This window comes from Entelurus aequoreus, linkage group LG17 (assembly GCF_033978785.1).
Source record: "Entelurus aequoreus isolate RoL-2023_Sb linkage group LG17, RoL_Eaeq_v1.1, whole genome shotgun sequence".
Classification (NCBI taxonomy): Eukaryota; Metazoa; Chordata; class Actinopteri; order Syngnathiformes; family Syngnathidae; genus Entelurus; species Entelurus aequoreus.
In genome coordinates, this window is record NC_084747.1 from 32,821,934 (window position 1) to 32,844,477 (window position 22,544).

The 22,544-nt window shown below is 38.5% G+C and overlaps 1 protein-coding gene across 6 annotated transcripts in view; it reads left to right on the top strand.

The window, feature by feature from the left end:
• Positions 1-22,544, top strand: part of msh3 (mutS homolog 3 (E. coli)) — a 96,762-nt gene that overhangs the window by 24,298 nt on the left and 49,920 nt on the right. For all 6 annotated transcript variants that reach the window (XR_009821706.1, XM_062025495.1, XM_062025494.1 and 3 more), the window contains exons 12-20: positions 285-394; positions 2,879-3,011; positions 5,895-6,082; positions 6,152-6,320; positions 6,407-6,471; positions 10,827-10,943; positions 11,145-11,252; positions 14,466-14,580; positions 14,882-15,039. Coding sequence is in view for 5 of the 6 variants with exons in the window: in XM_062025495.1 (XP_061881479.1) it covers positions 285-394; positions 2,879-3,011; positions 5,895-6,082; positions 6,152-6,320; positions 6,407-6,471; positions 10,827-10,943; positions 11,145-11,252; positions 14,466-14,580; positions 14,882-15,039 (1,163 nt within the window). In the remaining variant the exon portion in view is untranslated. The remainder of the gene's footprint in view (positions 1-284; positions 395-2,878; positions 3,012-5,894; positions 6,083-6,151; positions 6,321-6,406; positions 6,472-10,826; positions 10,944-11,144; positions 11,253-14,465; positions 14,581-14,881; positions 15,040-22,544) is intronic.

Here is a 22,544-nt window from a genome sequence, read left to right on the forward strand (position 1 = left end):
ACAGCAGGCCTGTAAAGATTTAACGCTTGACTTAAATCGTTCCCATCGAATTGTTCAGTGACAAGTTAGGCTTGCGTGGGCGACGGCTCAAAGGTTCAGCACCACTCCTGTGGGGCGCAGGGATGTCAGGCAGGAAGACATCCTGTGCACACATCATTCATGATTTACCCTTTTTCTCTCTAAAACGTCCACAACAAACCAGAAACTATTCTATTATAGTATTGTTCAATGTGTTAGACAACATGTATTACATACTCTCTCTTGTGTTATATGTTCAATAACAGACAGATGGGGATGTGAGGGGCAGTCTGCTGTGGGTGTTGGATCACACTCTTTCTTCGTTTGGGAGGAGGTTGATGAGGAAGTGGGTGACCCAGCCGCTCACAAACATACGGTGAGTTGAAGAGTTGTCGCACCTGTTTTTTAAAACCTTTAATTCCCATTTAGTGGGTAAAAAACACTACAAAAATATACACAGGAACTAATGACAATAAAATTAACACATTACAGGGAACTTCATAAAACTTAAAGCAATTCAGTTGAAATTCTATCCTACCTGTTGCATCCCTCACTGCAATACACACTACTTCCCATCGGGAAGTGCCTAAGCAAAAGACACTTATTAAAGTACAAATCACACAGTATGAAAATGTATTTCAATTTCTCTAGCAAGTGTCAAGTTTCGACAACGGTGGATCCTTGTCTATTGGAAGGAAATAAGGAAGGAACTTTATTGTCATTGACAAGTACAACGAAATATCATTTTCAGCACAAACCCATTCAAGAGCAGACACACATTGTACAGGGTGACCACTTACGACGCCCCGTAAAAGATGAGAAAAAGGTGGACGCGGGGATTGGTATGAGTAAAAAAAAGTAAATCTCATACTGGGCTCTTATGGGGTTGGGTGGGGGTTTCCAGTGCCGAAGCTGCGGCACTTCTGCCGCTATTCCAGCCGTTCATCAGCCCTAAGGACTTAAGCGGTGGAAAAGGCGTGGGGATATGTGTGCACATGTGCAGTCCATGGTGTGTGCGTGTTGTTAAGTCAATAGGCCTGGTGTCGCTCTGCAGGCACAGCAAACACAGGTCAACTCTCTAGGTGTTGTTGAAGGAGGGAAAACTTTCAGAGTGGCTATCATTGTGAAGTCTCCTAGGATATTTACAGCACAGCCTTTGCTAAAGCCATTTGAGGGAGCCGAATTGTAAATAAGCGATGTTTTCCAAGTGAGCAGACACATTTCAATGGCTTGTTCGATCTTAACCATCCATTCTGACTCTCGAGTTGATCAATCTTTGCATTTCAGAAAGACCCTACATAATGTTATCCAGTTTACAATTCAATACTGAGATTGCCAGAGTCTGTGTTCCCACTGCCCAACCCATGCGTCCATCACGACGAGCAGCCTTTGGGCTCCTTGAACCGCTGCCATCGTCTTTCGAATATTTTCCATGTCCTTGACGGAAAGCTCTGAGGGGCACAAGACCGGCCTTTTTTCCCACAAGTCCAGTTCCGTCAGGACAGGCAGGTTCCACCTAACTTCTGCTCCTTGTCGAGAAGATTTTGTCAATTGATTTGAGAGTCCAGTTTATCAATTCCATGTTTAATGTTTAGATTTCAGAGATCAGTGCAGAAAAAGAGGCTCTTAAAGTATAGACTGTACAAGACAAAGAGGCAAGCATGCAGAAGAAACAGAAAGGTAGGGGATGCGACTGCCTTCGCTTAGAGCCAAGGAGACTCAGCATTCGTGGCTCTGCATATTCACAGGTTTCCTATTGGTTTTTTTTACTTTACTTTACTTTTTTTTGTAAAAAGTCAAATGGTACCCTAAATTGGATACAGGTTAGTAAAAAAATGTAAGGTACATCATACATGTATAAAACAATGTCAGAGGGTGATGCCCTCTGTGGCTGCGGCCAAGATACTACTGTATCTTTCGACAATCATCTTTGTTTACTTCCGGCCAGTATTGAGGTAAGCAAAAATTAACAGAAGTTTGGAAGATATGACTGGAATTACAAAAGATAATCAGTCTGGATTATGTTGATGTGGCATTGGTGCAACATCTGCATCATTTCAGACCAGCAGAGCTGTGTACCACTTCTAGTCGATTTAGAGGGAGATTGAAGCGCAGTTGTTGCAGTAGCCTGAAGACCAGGCTATACTCGGATTTCATTTGTTCTTCTATCAATCATCATCATTCCTTAGTAGTTAGTACCTATACATTTTACTATTCAAAATTAATTTGACGAGTATACGATGCATGTTACAGAGCTTAAAGTGTAAACAATGTTGACTATTTATTTTTCGCTATTTGTGACGGATCCCAGTTAATAGCAGGTATCTACTGTATTTCCAAAACTCCCCATGTAATTGAAAATATAATGTGAAATTTTGTAAATGTACAATCATTTATCTGAAATAGCTTTAGGGGTCAAATGACACTTTAAATTGTCTTTAGCGCATGCCGCAAAAAACCTCTTGGTTTAATGTGGCAACTCTTTTCCAGTTCATTCTATTATTGTTATTCAAGTGTATGTGTTTGTCATGCTCACGGCTGAGGGATTAAAGATGTGATTGAGCACTTCTCTCAGATTATCCTGACAGCTCCTCTACACGATTTCAATGTTAATAAATCCCAGATTATGCCATTTAATTCCATGACAATGCATGAAACAAATATGTATTATGTTTCTTTAGGATTTATTTATTTTTTTGACTTTGGAAAGCTTTTCTTTCTTGTTTTTTTCTGTCTATTCTCGTGACAGAACAAGGGCAGGACTGTACACATTTATGTCAAATGAGTACAGTTGGAATTATTACAAGGACAGTGTTACTTTAAATTAATTTACTAAATTTCGCACTTGCGGACCTTGTAGGTCTATCCTGGAGAGGCAGGATGCAGTGCAGGAGATCCTTGATTCTGACTCCCAAACGTTAAATTCCACAAAATCCCTGCTGACCCATTTGCCTGATCTGGAGAGAGGACTTTGCTGCATATACAACAAAAAGGTAACAGCAATTGTCTAAATAGAGTTGAACCTCCAAAGTCAAACACAGTTCATGTATTGGCTGTAGTTCACGTTAAAATGTAATGTTTCAAAACAAATTCATCCCATAGGAAATGAAGTAGTCAATTTATTTGTCGCCATCATGAACATTTATTAACTTAAAAGCCAATATTCAAACATTCATAACTGTTATACAAGTGTAAAGAATACATTTTCCACCGTATAATTACCTAAATAAAACTCAAATAAATAAATAAAAGCTACTCCTTTTTGAAAGACAGATAGATACATGAGATTAATGGACAGTAACGTGCATGGTTTTATGGTTTCCTGTAACACTACATTTTTTGTATAATATCCCCACTTTATTCTTACAGTATACTAATTTTAATACTATGACTGTATTTTTTCTTGTAATATTTTGAATGTATTAACATATTAGGACTTTTTTTCTGTTAATATTACTATTTTGTGGATTTAAAAAGCTTTTAAATATGACTTTTTCCTTTGTATAATTCTGATTTAGTTTGTGTAATATTACTACTTTATTTCCATAAAACTACCACTTCTCTTGTAATATTTTGACTTTATTCATGTAATACTGTGACTTTTTGCACAATTTTCTTTTGCTTAGAAAATTAGTACTAAAAAAAACACACAAAAAAAATGAATAAAGAAAATTTGTACTATATTACTAGTCACTGAATTCTCTTACTGTAGTCTCATCTGGCTATGACACATCTAACCATGATACTTCTTTTAAAGCTTTTAAAGGTTTAAAAAGTATTGAGTCGCTTGAGCCTCTTGAAGGCCGCTGGCACTCCTTCCACTAGGCAATTGCTTGAATCATTTGGTGACATCAGTGTTTGTGTACAAATGTTCTTCATTCATGCTGGTTATCATTTGAATCCACAAAAACAGTTGAAACAACAGCACATCCTTTTTTTGTATTTTGTATGGACATGTTTCAACTTTCTTCAATTTGGCTGTCAATCAAGAAGTGCGTTATGAAATAAAGATAGTCGCCCCAGTGGCACGCACCTGGACATCTAACACGGTCTCATTTCCCATATGACCATTCTTGAAAATATCACAGCTTGTGTAATAGTGAAATGTAATTACGCACGCACGCACGCACGCACGCACGCACGCACGCACGCACGCACGCACGCACGCACGCACGCACGCACGCACACACACACACACACACAGAAAATATACATATATCGGTCATGTGTAGATTTCTGGGACTGTCTGTGTATGGTCGGTAGCTCTCTGACTCCACTCACATAATGACAGAAGGGGGTCATGCTATTGGGATGGTCCAGGTTTGTGTGCCAGGGGCTGCTTACATGAGGGAACCTTTAAAGCAGCGGCGTGTGATTCATACCTGAAAGCATTATCAGGTTGACTCTCATTAACCCTCCATGACTCGCAGCTCTCTTGCAATGCCGCTAATGGGAATCATAAAGTGCAATAGCCTTTCTTCCCCGAGAGGCATTTCCATGTGGTCCATGTGTTAGATCAATAGCTTTGATCTGAAGTGATCAAATGCACTGCCCAAGTTATGGTTTAAAAATTACATATCTTGCTGTTGCATTAAAATTGTATTAGTTCAAAGGCCGGAATGTGCTGATTGAGCCATTTTTTCTTTATTACTATAGTTACCACTCTGAGCATGTTTTTTTAAAAAGATTGTGTACTTTTTCAAATATGATGAAGGAAAAAGATAACATAACATGTACTGAATAAAAAAAGTAAAAAAAAAACATGAACTCCAGCCTCATGTCTTTTGATAAGCTAATAGGGATAATTATGGTTGACAGAAAAATAATAAATTAATATTTTTAAAGAATATTAATACAATTTTATGGGACGTTAATAATTTTTTTAAGATCCAACAATCAGTGCATTAACAGAGGGCAATGCAATAATTGCAACAAATTCGACTATACAATTATGAATTAAAAAGGGAAATAACACAAAAAAGGCTACCCATATTTACCTAGTAAGTCATAGATATACAAGTTTAAAGTTAACCACTGTATTTCTACTACTACTACTAAACTTAATACAAGTAAAATAAAGTAAAGGTGTTCACCCTTTTAACACCAATAATAGACACTAAAACAGTCATTTTGTTTATTGCTTTTATCCCCTATTTTTTTAAATTCTAGTCAATAGCTTTTGCACTTAGAGCTGAACGCTATATTTACTTTGTCATCTGCTTGGCAAAATTTACTTTTTACCCAATTGATCGGTAATTCTATTGCTCATTTTGCACTGAGCTGCACACCTGTTCCTATGTTGTAAGTTAAATTTCTGGTTGTGTGATTATGATCACACTTTTCAATCACTGGTTTCTCTTTTGTGGTGGTGTCACAGGAGACTGCCCTCAAGTTAGTGATTTAATAAAAAAAAATATTGTGTTGTAAATTGATTTAGGATATCGTTATGTTGATGTTTCTCTTTGTTTCTGGGTTTAAAGTACATGCTTTGGCTACAATATTAAGTGCAGATTGGATTTGTCATGCTAGATGCGAGTCATTGTGTTTACATTTTTCCTACAATATCAAGTGTAGACCAAATTTAGTGTGCTAATCTTGTTAAATTTCAGCATAACATCCATGCAAAGAAAAGGGTATGGATTTGGCTACAATATTAAGTGTAGATTGGATTTGTCATGCTAGATGCTAGTCATTGTGTTTACATTTTGCCTACAATATCAAGAGTAGACCAAATTTAGTGTGCTAATCTTGTTAAATTTCAGCATAACATCCATGCAAAGAAAAGGGTGTGGATTAAAAATGTATTTGGAAAAATAGCTTCATATTTTTTGTGTCTTTATGCTTCAAATATTGTAAATAGTGTTTATGTGCTTCAGTCCTCAACACAGGAGTTTTACCTCATCATTAGCAGCCTTTGTCGCTTGGCTCGGCAACTGCAGGCACTGCTGCCGGCTATCAGAGCAGAGATAACCTCTGAGCTGATTCAAGGACTCCTGGTGGACGTCCCGGACTTGTTGGAGCCAGCCCATGACTTCCTGAACGTGCTTAATGAAAAAGCGGCCAAGTAAGTATAAAGAAGAAGAAAAGGATGATCGGGCAATATGGAAAGTGAGTGATCTGTCTTATGTTGCAGGTGTGGGAATAAAACTGAGCTGTTCTCAGATCTGTCCAGCTTCCCAGTGCTGCAGGATAGAAAAGATCAGATCCAAAGTGTTTTAGAGGAGATTCAAAACCATCGCAAATACGTCAGACTGGCACTCAAGGCCCCCACCATGGACTACACCACTGTGTCGGGACTGGAGGTACCTGTGATGCAGCTGGTGAGATGGTGTTGGATGATGTGATGATGACTGTTTTGCTTTTTTGTCTTTGCCTCCTGTGTTGCCAGTTCCTGATTGAGGTGAAGAACTCACAGTCATCCATCGTTCCTCATGACTGGGTCAAAATCAACAGGTGATGGAACACTCAGTGCACACTGCTATGTACTACTATTCTTGCTATGTCTAATTAGCACCAGGTAAAAAAAAATCAGCATTAACAGCTGGTAAAGGGGACCTATGATGATTTCAATCTACATTTAAAACTTTGTTGTGGTCTAGATCAGTGTTTTTCAACCACTGTGCCGCGGCACACTAGTGTGCCGTGAGATACAGTCTGGTGTGCCGTGGGAGATTATCTAATTTCACCTATTTGGAGTATAACATTTTTTGCAAACCAGTAATTATAGTCTGCAAATGATGTGTTGTTGTTGAGTGTCGGCAGAGTAACCGTGTAATACTCTTTCATATCAGTAGGTGGCAGCAGGTAGCTAATCATGATCACAATTTTTCAGACGACAGCGGGAGGCAGTGTGCAGGTAAAAAGGTGTCTAATGCTTAAACTGAAAAATAAACAAAAGGTGAGTGCCCCTAAAAAAAGGCATTGAAGCTTAGGGAAGGCTATGCAGAACGAAACTACAACTGAACTGGCGACAAAGTGAAGAAAAACAGAATGCTGGACGACAGCAAAGACTTACAGCGTGTGGAGCAGACGGCGTTCACAAAGTACATCTGAACATGGCATGACAATCAACAATGTCCCCACAAAGAAGGATAAAAACAACTGCAATATTCTTGATTGCTAAAACAAAGCAGGTGCGGGGAATATCGCTTAAAGGAAGACATGAAACTGCTACAGGAAAATACCAACAAAACAGGAAAAGCCACCAAAATAGGAACGCAAGACAAGAACTAAAACACTACACATAAGAAAACAGCAACAAAGTCCAAATAAGTCAGGGTGTGATGTGACAGGTGGTGACAGTACACCTACTTTGAGATAAGAGCTATAGTGTTGCATGCTTAGTTATGCTTTAAAATCATATCCGACGACTTTTTATTGTCAATATTGAGTTTCATATTTTAATGATTTCTGCTGGTGGTGTGCCTTTGGATTTTTTCAATGAAAAAAATGTGCCTCGGCTCAAAAAACGTTGAAAAACACTGGTCTAGATAATATGTATTGGATATGCTTTGGTGAAAATTCTGTGCAAATTTTGCTCCACACTCACTTTTATAACATGTTTTGTGAGTAGGTGTGCAAAAGTAGCTGTAGAAGTTGCATCCTAGCAGTTCCACTGTACACACGTCACCGAAGCCAGGCGTGCAGTTTTTAACAAAGTTTTAATGTTCAACAATGAATCAAACTGTCCTTTCAGAAGTCTGTGACTTTTCAGTCTCTCCCAGTCCTTCTCCTCTCCCCTGCTCTCGGCCGCTTACTGTTAAAGACAACAGATGATTAGATTAACACGTACCACCTGTGAAATCTAATCACCTGTCAGCTGTGTCTCGCCGTCAGCACCATCTGATGGTGCTCGTCCTCAGCACCATAGACAGATGCGGTGACCTTTGCTCCTGCAGGCGCGCCGGCCACACCTCCCCCCACAGTATCATAATTTATCTTTTGGAAATGTGCACTGTTTAAATATACATCTTGAAGTCATCGCCAATATTTTTTTACAGACACAATCGAAAATAAACTTCATAGACAGTGTAAGGATTTACCCGGTCACAACATTAGGCACACCTGCAAACTATCCAATTGATTCAGACTTGCATAAAAAAGCTGCATGTGGCACTCGAAGTGAATTATATTCATAATCAACAGTGGAACCTTGATAAACAAACTTAAATGGTTCTTGAACATGGTTCGCGGACCGCAAAGTTCGTATAGTGAAACAGATTTCCCCATAAGAAACAATGTAAACATAAATAATTGGTTCTAGCCTCAAAAAAAGTCCCTATTTTATATTAAAAAATGTACAGTTTAAAACCAATATAATGTGTATATATACTGTATATGTATCAAAATAACATAAGTGGGTAATACTTCAACAATCAATTTTTTCATTCAAACATCGCAAAAACAGCTGGCTTAACTGTCAATGCGTCCGCACACACACAAAAGTCCCTTTAGTGCACTTCAAAATGTTACCAAACATGTTGCTACAATAAAACAAGAAGAAATTCCTTTTACCTTGTGTCCTTGAATGTTGTGGCATTTGTTAAACAGTCTGGGAGTGGGAAACAAGCATAGCGTCCACTTCCACATGTTCCAGCCACCGCCAGCATTGGCATTAGCACAAACTAGCAGTGTTTGTGCTAGTGTGCATCGGCTTGTGTCCCGGTACTGCATTCTTCTTCGCTGTAAGAAAGGTCCCGTCTGGTATCTTTTTCTAAAAAAGTCCGGTCTTAGCACAGCTAAAAAGATAGGTAGAAATCCCCCTTCATGGATAAAATCCAAGTTGAAACGTCAGCGTTGTCCAAGCAGCATGCAGCTCCTCTTTTGAAACTTTTCCAAACAGTTACGGCTCGCCTTAAAATTTAGTTCCGTGCTGGTTCCAGCATGCTCACTTTTGGACATCAAGTCGCCATATAAATGGCAAGCCTTCTCTCAAATGATAACCTCGGAAAGGCTTCTCATTTAGCTACACTAGCAACAGCTTATCTACATTGTCTTGCACGTTCTCTCCGTCCTTACGAAGATATTTAACTCCTTCGGCAAAGTCAGCCACCATTAAAACGTCCTTTTTGATAATGGTTGCAATTGTGGACTTGTTTTTGCCATACATGTGAGCAAATCCATGTGCTTTAAGCGTCACCACAGAGAGTAGTACTCTGATCAAAAATAAAAATGGCATGTGACGTTGGGGGCCTGCCTCTTGAAAATGGCTCCATAATGGTTGCAGAGGCAATATTTTTTTATATATAATTATAAAATGAATGAGGTGACCGCACACAGAGACATTGGTGGCACACCAAAGCATATTTGGCTCAATCTCAAAGTTCATAGACCGAAAAGAACACAAATTGAGGCGTTCGTCAATCGATGTTCCACTGTAGTTTTTTTCTCAAGAGATTCAAAGTGCATTATCCACATTTAAGGTATAGCCTGAAGCAGACGAGGCTTATGAATTTGATGCTTTGACAATGTTAAGTATCCAACATTGTGACAAGATTTATAAGTGAGAAAAGACGAAATTCATCATGGGTCCCCTTTAATAAATGGCAGTACTCACATTTGTGGGGTGGTCAGCATCAATAATCTTTATTTACCTACACCTTCGCTTTAAAACGTTAGCTGTGCTATCAGCGGTTGGTGTGAATCTCATGCGGTCAAAAACAGCAAATTTTCCCTTGCAGTTTCTCACACAATCCAAAAATGTTTAAATGTTTTAAATGTTATGTAGGACTTTTGTCCTTTTGCGATTTTGGTAAATAAGAATATTTAAAGATATCCATAATCTTGTCATTAGTTAGTTACTAATTAACTGAATTTAAATTATCAAGGGCATCTCTGCAACGCTCAGACTGTCAGAAATACGTGAACAGCTGCGGTTGTCAGTCGACTTTGTTACCCCCAAGTTACGGTCTACGCTAAAATCCAGCCATTTCCTACCGCTTGTCCCTTTCGGGGTCGCGGGGGGTGCTGCATTTGGGCGGAAGGCGGGGTACACCCTGGACAAGTCGCCACCTCATCGCAGGGCCAACACAGATAGACAGACCGCATTCACACTCACGTTCACACACTAGGGCCAAATTAGGGTTGCCAATCAATTTATCCCCCGGTGCATACCCTACTAATTATTGGACTCCCTAAATAACTGTTTAGAACTTTGAAATTAAGATCAAAGGCACAAAAGCAATATTTGTGAGGATACCGACAGCTGAAAATTCATTGTGCCCAAGGGTGCACTGATCTACATCTTTGCTTTGACCTTCAGTATGTTTTTACTGTTTGAATCAGAGTAGTGAGGTGCTGCTCCGCCGAACCCCTGAGGCCGACTCACCGAACACCTAGGGTTCGATCGAACCCAGGTTAAGAACCACTGCCCTAGTGTGTGAATGTGAGTGTGAATGGTTTCTGTCTCTCTGTTGGCCCTGTGATGAGGTGGCGACTTGTCCAGCGTGTACCCCGCCTTCTGCCCGAATGTAGCCAGGATAGGCTCCAGCACCCCACGCGACCCCGAGAGGGACAAGCGGCAGAAAATGGATGGTTGGATGGTTGGATGGATGGAAGGAGCTTTAATGTCATTGCACAAGTGCAACGAAATATAATTTCCAGCACATACTCGTTCAAGAGCAGACATACATTGTACAAGGTGACAGAACAGGAACGTGACTTGCAAAGGGAGGAGGAGGGGAAGGGTCCGAAGTGTTTAGTTTCTCCTAAACCCTCTGTACTGTATAATATTAGATGTATTTGCATTTATTATTGGTTTGATTTATTATTTAACATCCCCACCGTATCTCTTCTTCATTGCTGTGCAGCACCAAAACAGTCAGCAGGTATCATTCTCCATTTCTAGTGGAGCGCCTCAAGAAGCTGCTGCAGCTCCGAGAACAGCTGCTGCTGGACTGCCAGAAGGAGTGGACCACATTTATGGAGTATGACACATGCCCATTCACACATACATTCATTTATTTAAATAAAAACTAGCTTCGAGCACGCAGTCAGTTGAGAATGATGCCATAATCATGCTCTTTTTAAATGCACCAGCAGCGTGTCATCATCTGAGAATACATTTTACGCGTTTTGACTAATTTACACTTGCAAATCTCTTCCTTCCTTTCCTTGCTCTCTTCCAGTGAGTTTGGGGAGCACTATCACACCATGAAAAGGGCTATTAGTCACCTAGCAACCATGGACTGTCTTTTCTCATTGGCTGAGGTGGCCAAACAAGGGGACTATTGCAGGTGATGTCCTCTCATGGTGACCATAATTATACTGTGTCTACTTGTATTGTATGTGTGTGTGCACTGCTTGAAGGCGTATTTATATACAGTGTGCATGTACTATAATAATGTACGTGTGTGTTTACCGTGTTGTGTCCTATAGTCACGGGCAGGCTTTGCGTGGGTGTGTACATCGGGCTCAGCAGTGTGCTCAGCCACAACGCCAACATCTCTCCCACTCACTGAGAGAGTAACACACACACGTGCGCACACATTCACACACTCTACATAACACAGAGTTTTGTCAGGATCACAAGCAAGCAAAATCTGCAACAATAACATTGTTGTTTGTGTGTCACTCTACTGCAATATCAAAAGCCCTTACATTTCTGTACAATTATGAATATTTTGATTTTGTGTTGCAGTTTAGGGGGGGGGGGGGTGTATTTAAAAAAAAAAAAAAAAAAATTTAATTTTTATTTTTTTTAACATAAATTAATACAATCATGTGTGCTTACGGACTGTATCCCTGCAGACAGTATTGATCTATATTGATATATAATGTATATATTGTGTTTTTTATGTTGATTTCATAAAAAAAAAAAATATATATATATTTTTTATTTATTTATTTTTTTTAAATTTCTTGTGCGGCCCGGTACCAATCGGTCCGGCCCGGTGGTTGGGGACCACTGGTTTAGACCATATGACAATTTGATGTGTTGTGTTATGTGGGCCTGTAATGACACTTCAGTCTAGGTTGCTAATATAAACTGTAAAACCCAGTAATTTTAGCCAAAGTATACAAATATAAAGCTATTTTCATATCAGCAGAGGTGGTAGTAAGCCAGTGTATTGCAAGTCTTTAATCCCAAGTCCAAATCAAGTCTAGTCCCAAGGCAAGACAGGTCGAGTCACTGACTTTGTATTTTCGAGTTCCTCCAAGTCACTCAGTCTGTTAAAAGGGAAGTGCAGTTTTTTCTGAAAAAAAAAAGATTCCACAATCCTTATGTAAGAACACTTATGTTTTTTTTTAATGCATTATAGAGTCGTTATAAATACGCAAGTACAATGCAGCTAATGGGAATACTCTAACACGCCCTTAAAGCCCTCTAAAAAATATCTAAAAAATGCCAACAATACTTCATTTAGATGTCGTGACCTAGACTAGACTAGACTTCCTTTTTAATGTGATTCAAATTTGAACTTTACAGCACAGATAAGAACGAAATTTCGTTACATAAGCTCATGGTAGTGCAGGATAAAAAAGCAATAAGGTGCATATATAAATAAATAAATATATATAAATAATATATAAATATATATATATAAAATAAATAAATATATATAAATATATATAAATACATAAATAGATTACTGTACAGATAAATATATTGCACTTTTTCACATGCGTCCACGTTTATGGATGAATGTTATATTGTCTTTTTTATTCCAGCGAGTTAATCCATTTTGGGGGCAGTTGAGGGGATAATTTAATTATGATGCGTTCAAGAGTCTTACGGCCTGAGGGAAGAAGCTGTTACAGAACCTGGAGGTTCTGCTTCGGAGGCTGCGGAACCTCTTTCTAGAGTCCAGCAGTGAAAACAGTCCTTGGTGGGGGTGGGAGGAGTCTTTGCAGATTTTCTGAGCCCTGGTCAGGCAGCGGCTTTTTGCGATCTCTTTTTTACCTGACCTGAATATTAACCAAGTAATAGCGTCATTGTTATTATAAGAGCTAATGCAGAGGAAGTATTTTTAGTGGCACCTTGATCACAGAGAAATAACTGGCTTATGCAGCTACTGGCATAATGAGCTGGTGAGCTACTGCATCACCTTTGGGCTGGTGAAAGTTAATCATAGATTATATATAATGTCTCATCTGGATAGTAGATTGGTTGGATAGGTTGTAGCTGTAAAATGAGATGTTGGTCAACTTGACAGTGATTTGCAGTTGCATGGGACATGCAACTGCATGACAACATGTGCCTCATGCACTAAGACTTGGCTGGATTTTCTATTTAAAAAATGGTGTATGCTCAAATCCAGAAAACTTTGTACGAACAAAAAAATGTAGATGCATTAAAGTGTGCGCACGCATTAATCCAAGCACATTTCTTTTGTACATCCCAAACAACGTGGAATGGGGTGCACATGCCGGAGTGGCTGACCGCTAAATAAATCTCCCATGTCCTATGAAATAGCAATGCTAAAGTCCGAGTCAAGTCCAGAGTTAGTGATGTTAAAGTCCAAGTCCTTGTTGATATCCTCAAGTCGAGTCCAAAGTCATCAAAATTGCAACTCGAGTCTGACTTGAGTCCATGTTGCGTGACCCAAGGCCACACCTCTCCATATGAGCCCTTATGTTAAAAACCTTACTGCACTTCTATGTCACTATTAGGGCCACAATGGAAATACAATTATAAATAAATTAAGTATACAATGAAAAGAAAAACAACGTAATTCTAGTAGGATAAAAGACCCTTCCATTTTTTTAATAATCATAATTTGATGAGAAAAATTGTCTTATAATATAAAAATTTTACTCTATAAACTAAATTGAGAATTGTTGTTATGTTATAGAAATATGTCACGTATGAGTATTGTCATATTATTACAAAAAAGTCCTAATTTTATGAGAGTATGTTTGTAATATGAAAAAAAATCTTAACTTTATGAGAATAAAGTTCTTAAAATTACAGAAAAAAGTTTAATGCTAATAAATTGCATTGGTATGATGTTATGAGGGAAAAAGTAATATATTTATGACGAAATTGATTAATAAGTCAGAAATAGTTGGAATATTACAAGAAAACACTTTAAACTTTAAGATAGTACAGTTGGAATATTATGCCAAAAAAGCCTGCATCTAACGAGAGTAGCATTGCAATATTTTTAGGAAATAAGTCCTAATTTTATGAAAATACATGATTTTGATACAAAGGCTTGTAGTATAATATTAATAAGTATATTGCAATACACATATATACATGTGTTATGATAAGGACTGTTTACATTTGCAATATGTTCAAGTCACACTTTAATATAACTTCCTATAATAATTTGTGATACATTTATGCTAAAGGTTTTTAGTGTAGTGCATGCGTACAAATGTTTACTTTTGAATTGAATAGCTTAGTGAAGCAATATTACTAAACTGAATTATTGTTTTTGTTAAGACATATGCTATTCATTGGATGTTTGTCTGCAATTCACACTTGTTTTGTGATGCTGCAGGCCAGAGGTGTGCGACAGTGAACGTCAGATTGTCATCAGGGATGGCAGGCACCCAGCTATAGGCCTACTAATGGGACAGCACAGTCAGTTTGTGCCAAACTGTACACAACTGCAGGTATGTACACACAAAGGCTTTGACAAAAAGTAAAGCGAAAACAAACAGATGTTTGCATAAACAGGTCTGAAACAAGATGGCAGTTGCACAAATGCATGCTTTCGCATACAAAAAAACAGATGTGCCAACTGTCTCCAACATCAATATTTTGAGTGGGTTCATGTTGCAACAAGCCAAAGCTTCTAGTCCACCCACCTCCTGGGTTGTGCAGGACATCATCCAAATAGCTTATTATATCTGTCGTTGTCCTTCTGTCTGTGACAACTGCTCTCCTCTCCTCTCCTCTCCTACCTCACTGCAGGGTGATAGAAAGAGAACAATGATCATCACAGGTCCAAACATGGGCGGGAAGAGCTCCTATATTCGCCAGGTGGCTCTCATCTGTGTAATGGCACAGATGGGCTCCTACGTGCCAAGCTCTGAGGCCCGTCTGGGCATTTTGGACGGCATTTATACCAGGTAGGAATATAAGCTAGATCATATTTGATGAGAATATATAAGTGATTGTTCAGTTTAAACATGTACCTAGAGGTCAATGAAATACACTACATTAATGGACCTTCCCTATTAGTATTATTTCCATATTTGGATGGCAATCATATTTTTATTCATAATAATATAACATTTAGGATAATGATGTAGTAATATGTGAAAAAAAAAGTCTGAATTTTAATAGAATAACATTGTAATATTTTCAAAAGGCAGAATTTTATAAGAATAAAGTCTGAATATTATGAGAAAAAAGTCAGAATTTGTGATTATAACATAATTAAGTAAAATAATATAATTTTATGAGGAGCGATTCTTAGAATACCATTTAACTATTATAAAATATTAAAAGGATATTAGTGACTGTTAGTGATGGGTCATACGATACAGAAGCATTTGTTTTCAAATATCCTGGTATTTACTTAAGCACATTTTATTTATGCAAGCAAAAACTAACCAAGAGTGTGATTAAACATTAAGCACTGACAGCCATAGAAAAAACATTTGCAAGATGCAGCTAATGGGAGTCACCGTTGTAGCCTTCAAAGCCCTCCATTAACGTTTTATATATACGCTGCATGTATGTATAAACAGTATATAGCAACAGACACATTCATAACCAAATGTAATATTTACAATTGTTACCGTATTTTGGTAATTTTTGCAATTCCGAAAGTTATATCCTTTGCGCATTTATTTGCACGCTCAAAGCGGCGCACTTTCTACTTCCGGAAACAAATGTGTGTTTTCTAATCATGGCAGACTTGGATTCACAACCTTATCTTTTTGAAGCTGAATATACGGAGGATGAACTGCTGGCTTAGCGAGCAAGAAGAGAGGGTGAAATGTTGGAGCAGGCGGAAGCCAAGAGAGTCTTAACTGTGTAAATGTGGCGCTTGGAGCCAAGCTATGTTGACAGAAATGGAGTGCTTGCTCAAAATTAACTGGGAAGAAACGTTCCCGGTCAGCTTGACCAAACAACTGTTCATCGAGTAAGTCGCTATGCAGCATGTCATGCTTGTTATCACAACTACATACATTGTTAGTTGTGTAAAAACACAAAATTAAATGTGGGCTAATATTTTACAGATACTGTATTATGATTGTAACGGTAAGGCAGAAGATAGCAAGGCGATGAGTTACAATAACAATGTCTCTGCAGCTTGGTTATTATACAGTTTACGGAACGTAAATGAGGTATTGTTGGCGGTTTTTGGATGCATTTGTGTTTTAGAGGCAGGATGGATTGCTCCAATTAGCTGCTTTGCTAGGCACCTAAAACGAGCCGATTATTACAAGTTAGAATGCAACAAAAAAAAACAAACACGTGTGTATCATAAGGATTGTGAATGGCAAAACTCCAAAAAAACGTGTAGTTCCCCTTTAATAGATGGAACACAAATAGAACAAATGACTGGAGCGCCCCTTTTATTCCTCCCTCCTGACTTGAATAATAATAATAATGTTATTCATATTAATAAGTCATTCTATGTATAAATATATAAGTGCATCAATGCTACTGCTAATAATATCAAGAAAGGCTAACTGTCCATAATGAAATGCCTGGTGAGTGTTCGCAACAGCAGCATGGAAAATGACAGTATTTCTCTGGCTATTGATGGACAGTTGCTATGGCGACACTGAAGCGCTGTTATTTCCTATTAGAGTAATTGCATGTGACGAGTCTGTCTGACAACCTGAAGAGCAACAAAAAAATTAAATAAAAAAAGGATAAACTGTCTCCTAGTATCATCATGTGAAGTGTATTTTTAGGAGTGACTCTCAGACTAATCCGTGGTAATCTCATCGTGTCCTTTACCACACGGGAGATGAACCGTGGTGCAGCGGCATGGGAGCCCTCACATAATACAATACATGCGCGTCTTCATAGAGGAGATCCTTGAAGTCTATTAAGCCCTATTTCCACTTTCCACTCCCAACTATACAATATACAATATTCTGCCTGTGTTTGTGGCTGTGCTGCACTCTGCTGCACTCTGTGCTTAGACATAATGTCTTGCAGATGTGCGTAATAGTCCCTTTTTGTGGGTTTAAGCATGTTCTTATGAATTAACTCAGTGGGAGCCAAAACCCTGTCAGCATACGGGGAGCGTGCATGCATGTGTTTCTGTGTGTGTCTGTGTGTGCGTACGTGCGTTTTGCACTTACATTTTTTACCTAAGAAGAATGAGGTTCCATTTGATGTAAACAGGACTGTGATCGACTTTTATTATCACCCCTAGGTAACACTTTCTGCCCAATAGAAAAAGACAACAACAAAAAAACCCCACCTGACCCAGTTTTTCCAATTAGGGAAAAAAACTGCACTTCAAGATGTTCAATATTAATTGAAATGCAATTTTTGCGAACAAATATTGAGAGTCAATTTTTTATTTATGTTTGTTTACCTATTTAGGATAATTAAGTTATTAACCTTCCAATTACAATGATAAAAAATACTACAGTAAACACAGTGTGTTTGAAAGGGTTACTTGCATTGTTATTACTAGATATTATTATTACATTAGTGCTCAATTCAGCCACGGTTTATGCAAATTTTTCAACTATTTAACATTATTATTGTCAAATGCTTATAATTTTGTTTGTAGAGACATATTTATGCTTTTGACTATATACAGTGGGTACGGAAAGTATTCCGGCCCCTTTTAATTTTTCACTCTTTGTTTCATTGCATAATTCATTTGCTAAAATCAAAAACATACATTTTATTTCTCATTATTGTACACTCAACAAGAAAAAAACAAATGTCAAATTTTTTGCAAATGTATTTTAAAAAAACTAACTCAAAATTCACATGTACATCAGTATTCAGACCATTTGCTTAATACTTTGTTGATGCACCTTTGGCAGCAATTACAGCCTCAAGTCTTTATGAATACGATGCCACAAGCTTAGCACACCTATCTTTGGGTAGTTTCACCCATTCTTCTTTACCTATTCCTCTTTGCAGCATTTCTCAAGCGCCATCAAATTGAATGGGAAGCATTGTTTTTATCTCGGATGTCTCTATACATTGCTGCATTCATCTTTCCCTCTATCCTGACTAGTCTCCCAATTCCTGCCGCTGAAAAACATCCCCAGAGCATAATGCTGCCACCAACATGCTTCACTGTAGGGATGGTATTGGCCTGGTGATAAGCGGTGCCTGGTTTCCTCCAAACATGATGCCTGGCATTCACGCCAAAGAGTGAGCATCGAGTTCTTGGTCACTTCCCTGACTAGACTAAGATGAATGCAGCAAAGTACAGAGACATCCTGGATGAAAACCAACGCTTCCATCCAACTTCGATTTAGCTTGAAAGGTGTTGCAAAGAGAAATGGGTAAAGAGGAATGGCCGGAACTGCCAAAAGATAAGTGTGCTAAGCTTGTGGCATCATATTCAAAAAGACTTGAGGCTGTAACTGCTGCCAAAGATGCATCAACAAAGTATTGAGCAATTAGCAAACATTTCTACTATTCTGCTTTTTCTTTTTTTTAATTTAGCAAAGGCTGCAATAGGGCTGGGCGATATATCGATATACTCGATATATCGCGGGTTTGTCTCTGTGCGATATAGAAAATGACTATATCGTGATATTCGAGTATACATTCTCACGCAGTAGCTTATAGCTGCTGGCATTACACTACAGGCTCTTCCCACTCTTTCTTCTCACTCCTTCTCACAGACAGCAAGCGCACCTTGTTACATACGTCACATACGTATACGCCCTCGCGGAGCAGAGAGTTAGCAGCATGGGTAACGTTAGCTGTGGTGCGAGTGGTAATATGAGAGAAAGAAGGTGCGAATCTGGAAACAAATGAAGGAAGAATTAATTCCCAAGAAAAACAGCATGGGGTCCATCGTCTGGCGGTGGTTTGGCTTCAAGTGGGAATATGTCGAACAGACAACCGTCATTTGTCAAGTGTGGGGTAAAAGCGTTGCTACAAAAAGTAGCATTACTGCTAATATGTAGCATCATTTGAAAAGTCACCTGCTAGAGAATGAAGAGTGCTTAATCCGCATGTCAACATCTCCGTTCGGTGCCACACCAACAAAATGCCGAGGCAACCATTTCCACATCAACACCGTATGAAAAAAATAGTCCACAACATAAGGAGATAACGTCCGCCGGAACCTACCACATAGCGAAGGACATACACAATTTGATTTCCCATTTTGCAGCTCATTTTTATTTGACACTTATTGAAATATCTTGTGTGACATCATGCACAAAAGTGCACTTTATTTGTTTTAAAGTATTGTAGTGGCGTTCTGTACAAAAAGTGCACTTTAATTTAGTGTTGTTTTGATATGTCATCTTAGTGACATCATGCACACAAGTGCACTAATCGCTTGTTTTAAAATGTCTCTGACAATCTTGCACTTTCTCTTTTGAAATGACATGAATGTTTGTGCCACTGCTTAATAACTGTTTAATAAATACAGTTTTGGTCAATTGACTTAGTTGTGATTTCCCTCTCCGCATGAAAGTTTAAAATGAGCATATATTAATGCAGTATGAACAAGAATGTTTTAATGTAGACTAGGGCTGGGCGATATAGCCTTTTTTTAATATCGCGATATTTTAAGGCCATATCGCGATACACGATATATATCTCAATATTTTGCCTTAGCCTTGAATGAACACTTGATGCATATAATCACAGCAGTATGATGATTCTATGTGTCTACATTAAAACATTCTTCTTCATACTGCATTAACATATACTCATTTTAAACTTCCATGCAGAGAAGGAAATCACAACTAAAAAAATCACTATTTTTTTCATACGGTGTTGATCTGGAAATGTTTGCCTCGGCATTTTGATGGTGTGGGCGTGTGGCACCGAACAGAGATGTTGACATGCGGAGTAAGCACTCTTCATTCTCTAGCAGGTGACTTTTCAAATGATGCTACATATTAGCAGTAATGCTACTTTTTATAGCAACGCTTTTGCCCCACACTTGACAAATTACGGTTGTCTGTTCGACATATTCCCACTTGAAGCCAAACCACTGCCAGACGATGCTGTTTTTTTGGAGGGATTCATTATTCCTTAATTTGTTACCAGATTCGCACCTTCTCTCTCTCGTATTACCACTCGCCCGGCTGCGCTAGCATCACAGCTAACGTTACCCATGCTGCTACCTCTTTGCTGCGCGAGGGTGTATACGTATGACAGTATGTGACGTGTGTAAGAAGGTGCGCTTGTCTGTCTGTGAGAAGGAGACACAGGAAAGAGCGAGGAGAGCCTGTAGTGTAAGCTAAAAGCAACTGCGTGATAACGTATACTCGAATATCACGATATAGTCATTGTCTATATCGCACAGAGACAAACCCGCGATATATCGCGTATATCGCTATATCGCCCAGCCTTGATTATATGCATCAAGTGTTCATTCAAGGCTAAGGCAAAATATCGAGATATATATCGTGTATCGTGTCATGGCCTAAAAATATTGAGATATTAAAAAAAGGCCATATCGTCCAGCCCTAGGCTGCAATGACACAGAGTGAAAAAATTAAAGGGGTCTGAATACTTTCAGTACCCACTACATAATAAAGATCTGCAATAGGATATCATGGCCATTAAAATAGTTTTAAGTTGCATTATAAAAAGCATTAAAAAGCATCAAATTAGATTTTCTGATACCTGCAGACTAAAGACTAAACCAGGACAGGATGACTGCAAAAAAGAGACATGTTCGTGGACTAAAAAAAACAACTGTAGCTCTGCTTCCAATTTCAAAACAAATGGGCATGATTAAATTCCAAAAGGAATGTATGACTACGTAGAGTGGGTAGCGAGTCCATTCTCGCACTAGTTCATAACTATAAACAGGATTATGATTGGAATACTCTCTATACCTCTCATGTAGACATTGGTGAGACAGTGGTATTTTTTAATCTGTAAAAAAAAGTCAATATTCAGTTATTGCAGTTCATGTAAATATAGCCTTTGAGTCAGCTTGTAAGTAGTCAACACACATTCAGTACCAGTCAAACATTCAGACACACTTGCTGATTGAATAGCATAAGGCACGGAAACTTGTGACTTGTACTGTACAAATACATACAGTTTGACCACAAACATTCATGAATATTGTCCTATTTTTTTATTAGACTAGTGGAACCTTTCAAGTCAAAGTCCACTGCGGCAGTACAATTTGGAATCGGAAAAACATGCCTCCAAAGTCATAAAACTATGTGCCTGTTTTGCATTTTATTAAACTTTTTTCTGGCTTTTTGTTCCACTTTTTTCAAAAGGAAAATAAACAAAGAGGTGTTAAGAACATAAAAAGAAAATAATAATACTGTACATTTGGGCTGTCTTCAAATAGTCGACGATTCGATTCGGAGGAGTCTGATTCGACTTTCAATCTCGCAGTCGAATCGTCAGACATTAAACCCCATGGGAGGGAGGTGGAGTTGAGTACCTGCTGAGGCCCTGCTTACAGCAGGTGTGATGGGAGGATGAATCGATTGCGTTTATCATTAGTAAAAGATTTGTGTGTGCAGACAAATAGTTTTTATAGAGTAAGAGATCATTCTTTATGGCTTAAAGTTCCGTCTGTCACTACAAAGTGATCGCTGATTCCTGGTGAGATGTCACATGTCTAAAACAGCTGGTGGTATGTTGTCTCTTTAAAACCTATTTGTCTGCACACAAGAAGCTTTTACTAACAGTGTTGGTAAGGTGTTTCTTCATGCGGGACCGGGCTTGTCAGGAAGCCCCACAGTCAGACAGGAAGGTCTCCCTGGCACCGTGCGCCTCTGGCCGTCTGAATCCCACCATAGACACAGGTGGAATTAATTGGCAATTAGACATGACGGACACACGGACGCACCGCCTTGTGTAGCTCTTTTTGCTGGTAAAGTTTATGATCTTTTTGCAGATTCCCATACAGAAACTTTGTTACATCTTTTACTTTGTAGTCAAGTTTGATGTCTTATCCGCATACCACTACTAGATTGAGCCGAGGACCTCCCTAAACAATCCAATCCACCTCGTGTTTATTTGTTCATTAGAGTGGTTTAGCCTTTTCTTAAGGTGAGAAAAGTTGCAAATGAGATCTCTGTTTTGTTCACTTTAATGAAAGACTATTCCTGTATAAGCATCTGAAAGAATCACAGATCATGTGACGTTATATTGACGCTTAGTGCCCACTCACTATACACTACAATAATCACAATCTGCTTATTTTATCTTAAAAAAAAACAAACAATGCCATAGAGTCGATCGATAGTCGACTGTAGGAAAAATCTAAACAAACCAGATTCAGCTATGAAAATCTTTAGTCGAAGACAGCCTTACTGTACATACAGAAGGTCATAACCCATCCAACCATCCATTTTCTACCGCTTGTCCCTTTCATGGTCGCGGGGGTTGATGGAGCCTATCTCACACTTTTTATAAACATTTGTTGTTTGTTGTATATTGTAGACTTAGACTTAGACGACTTCCTTTTTAT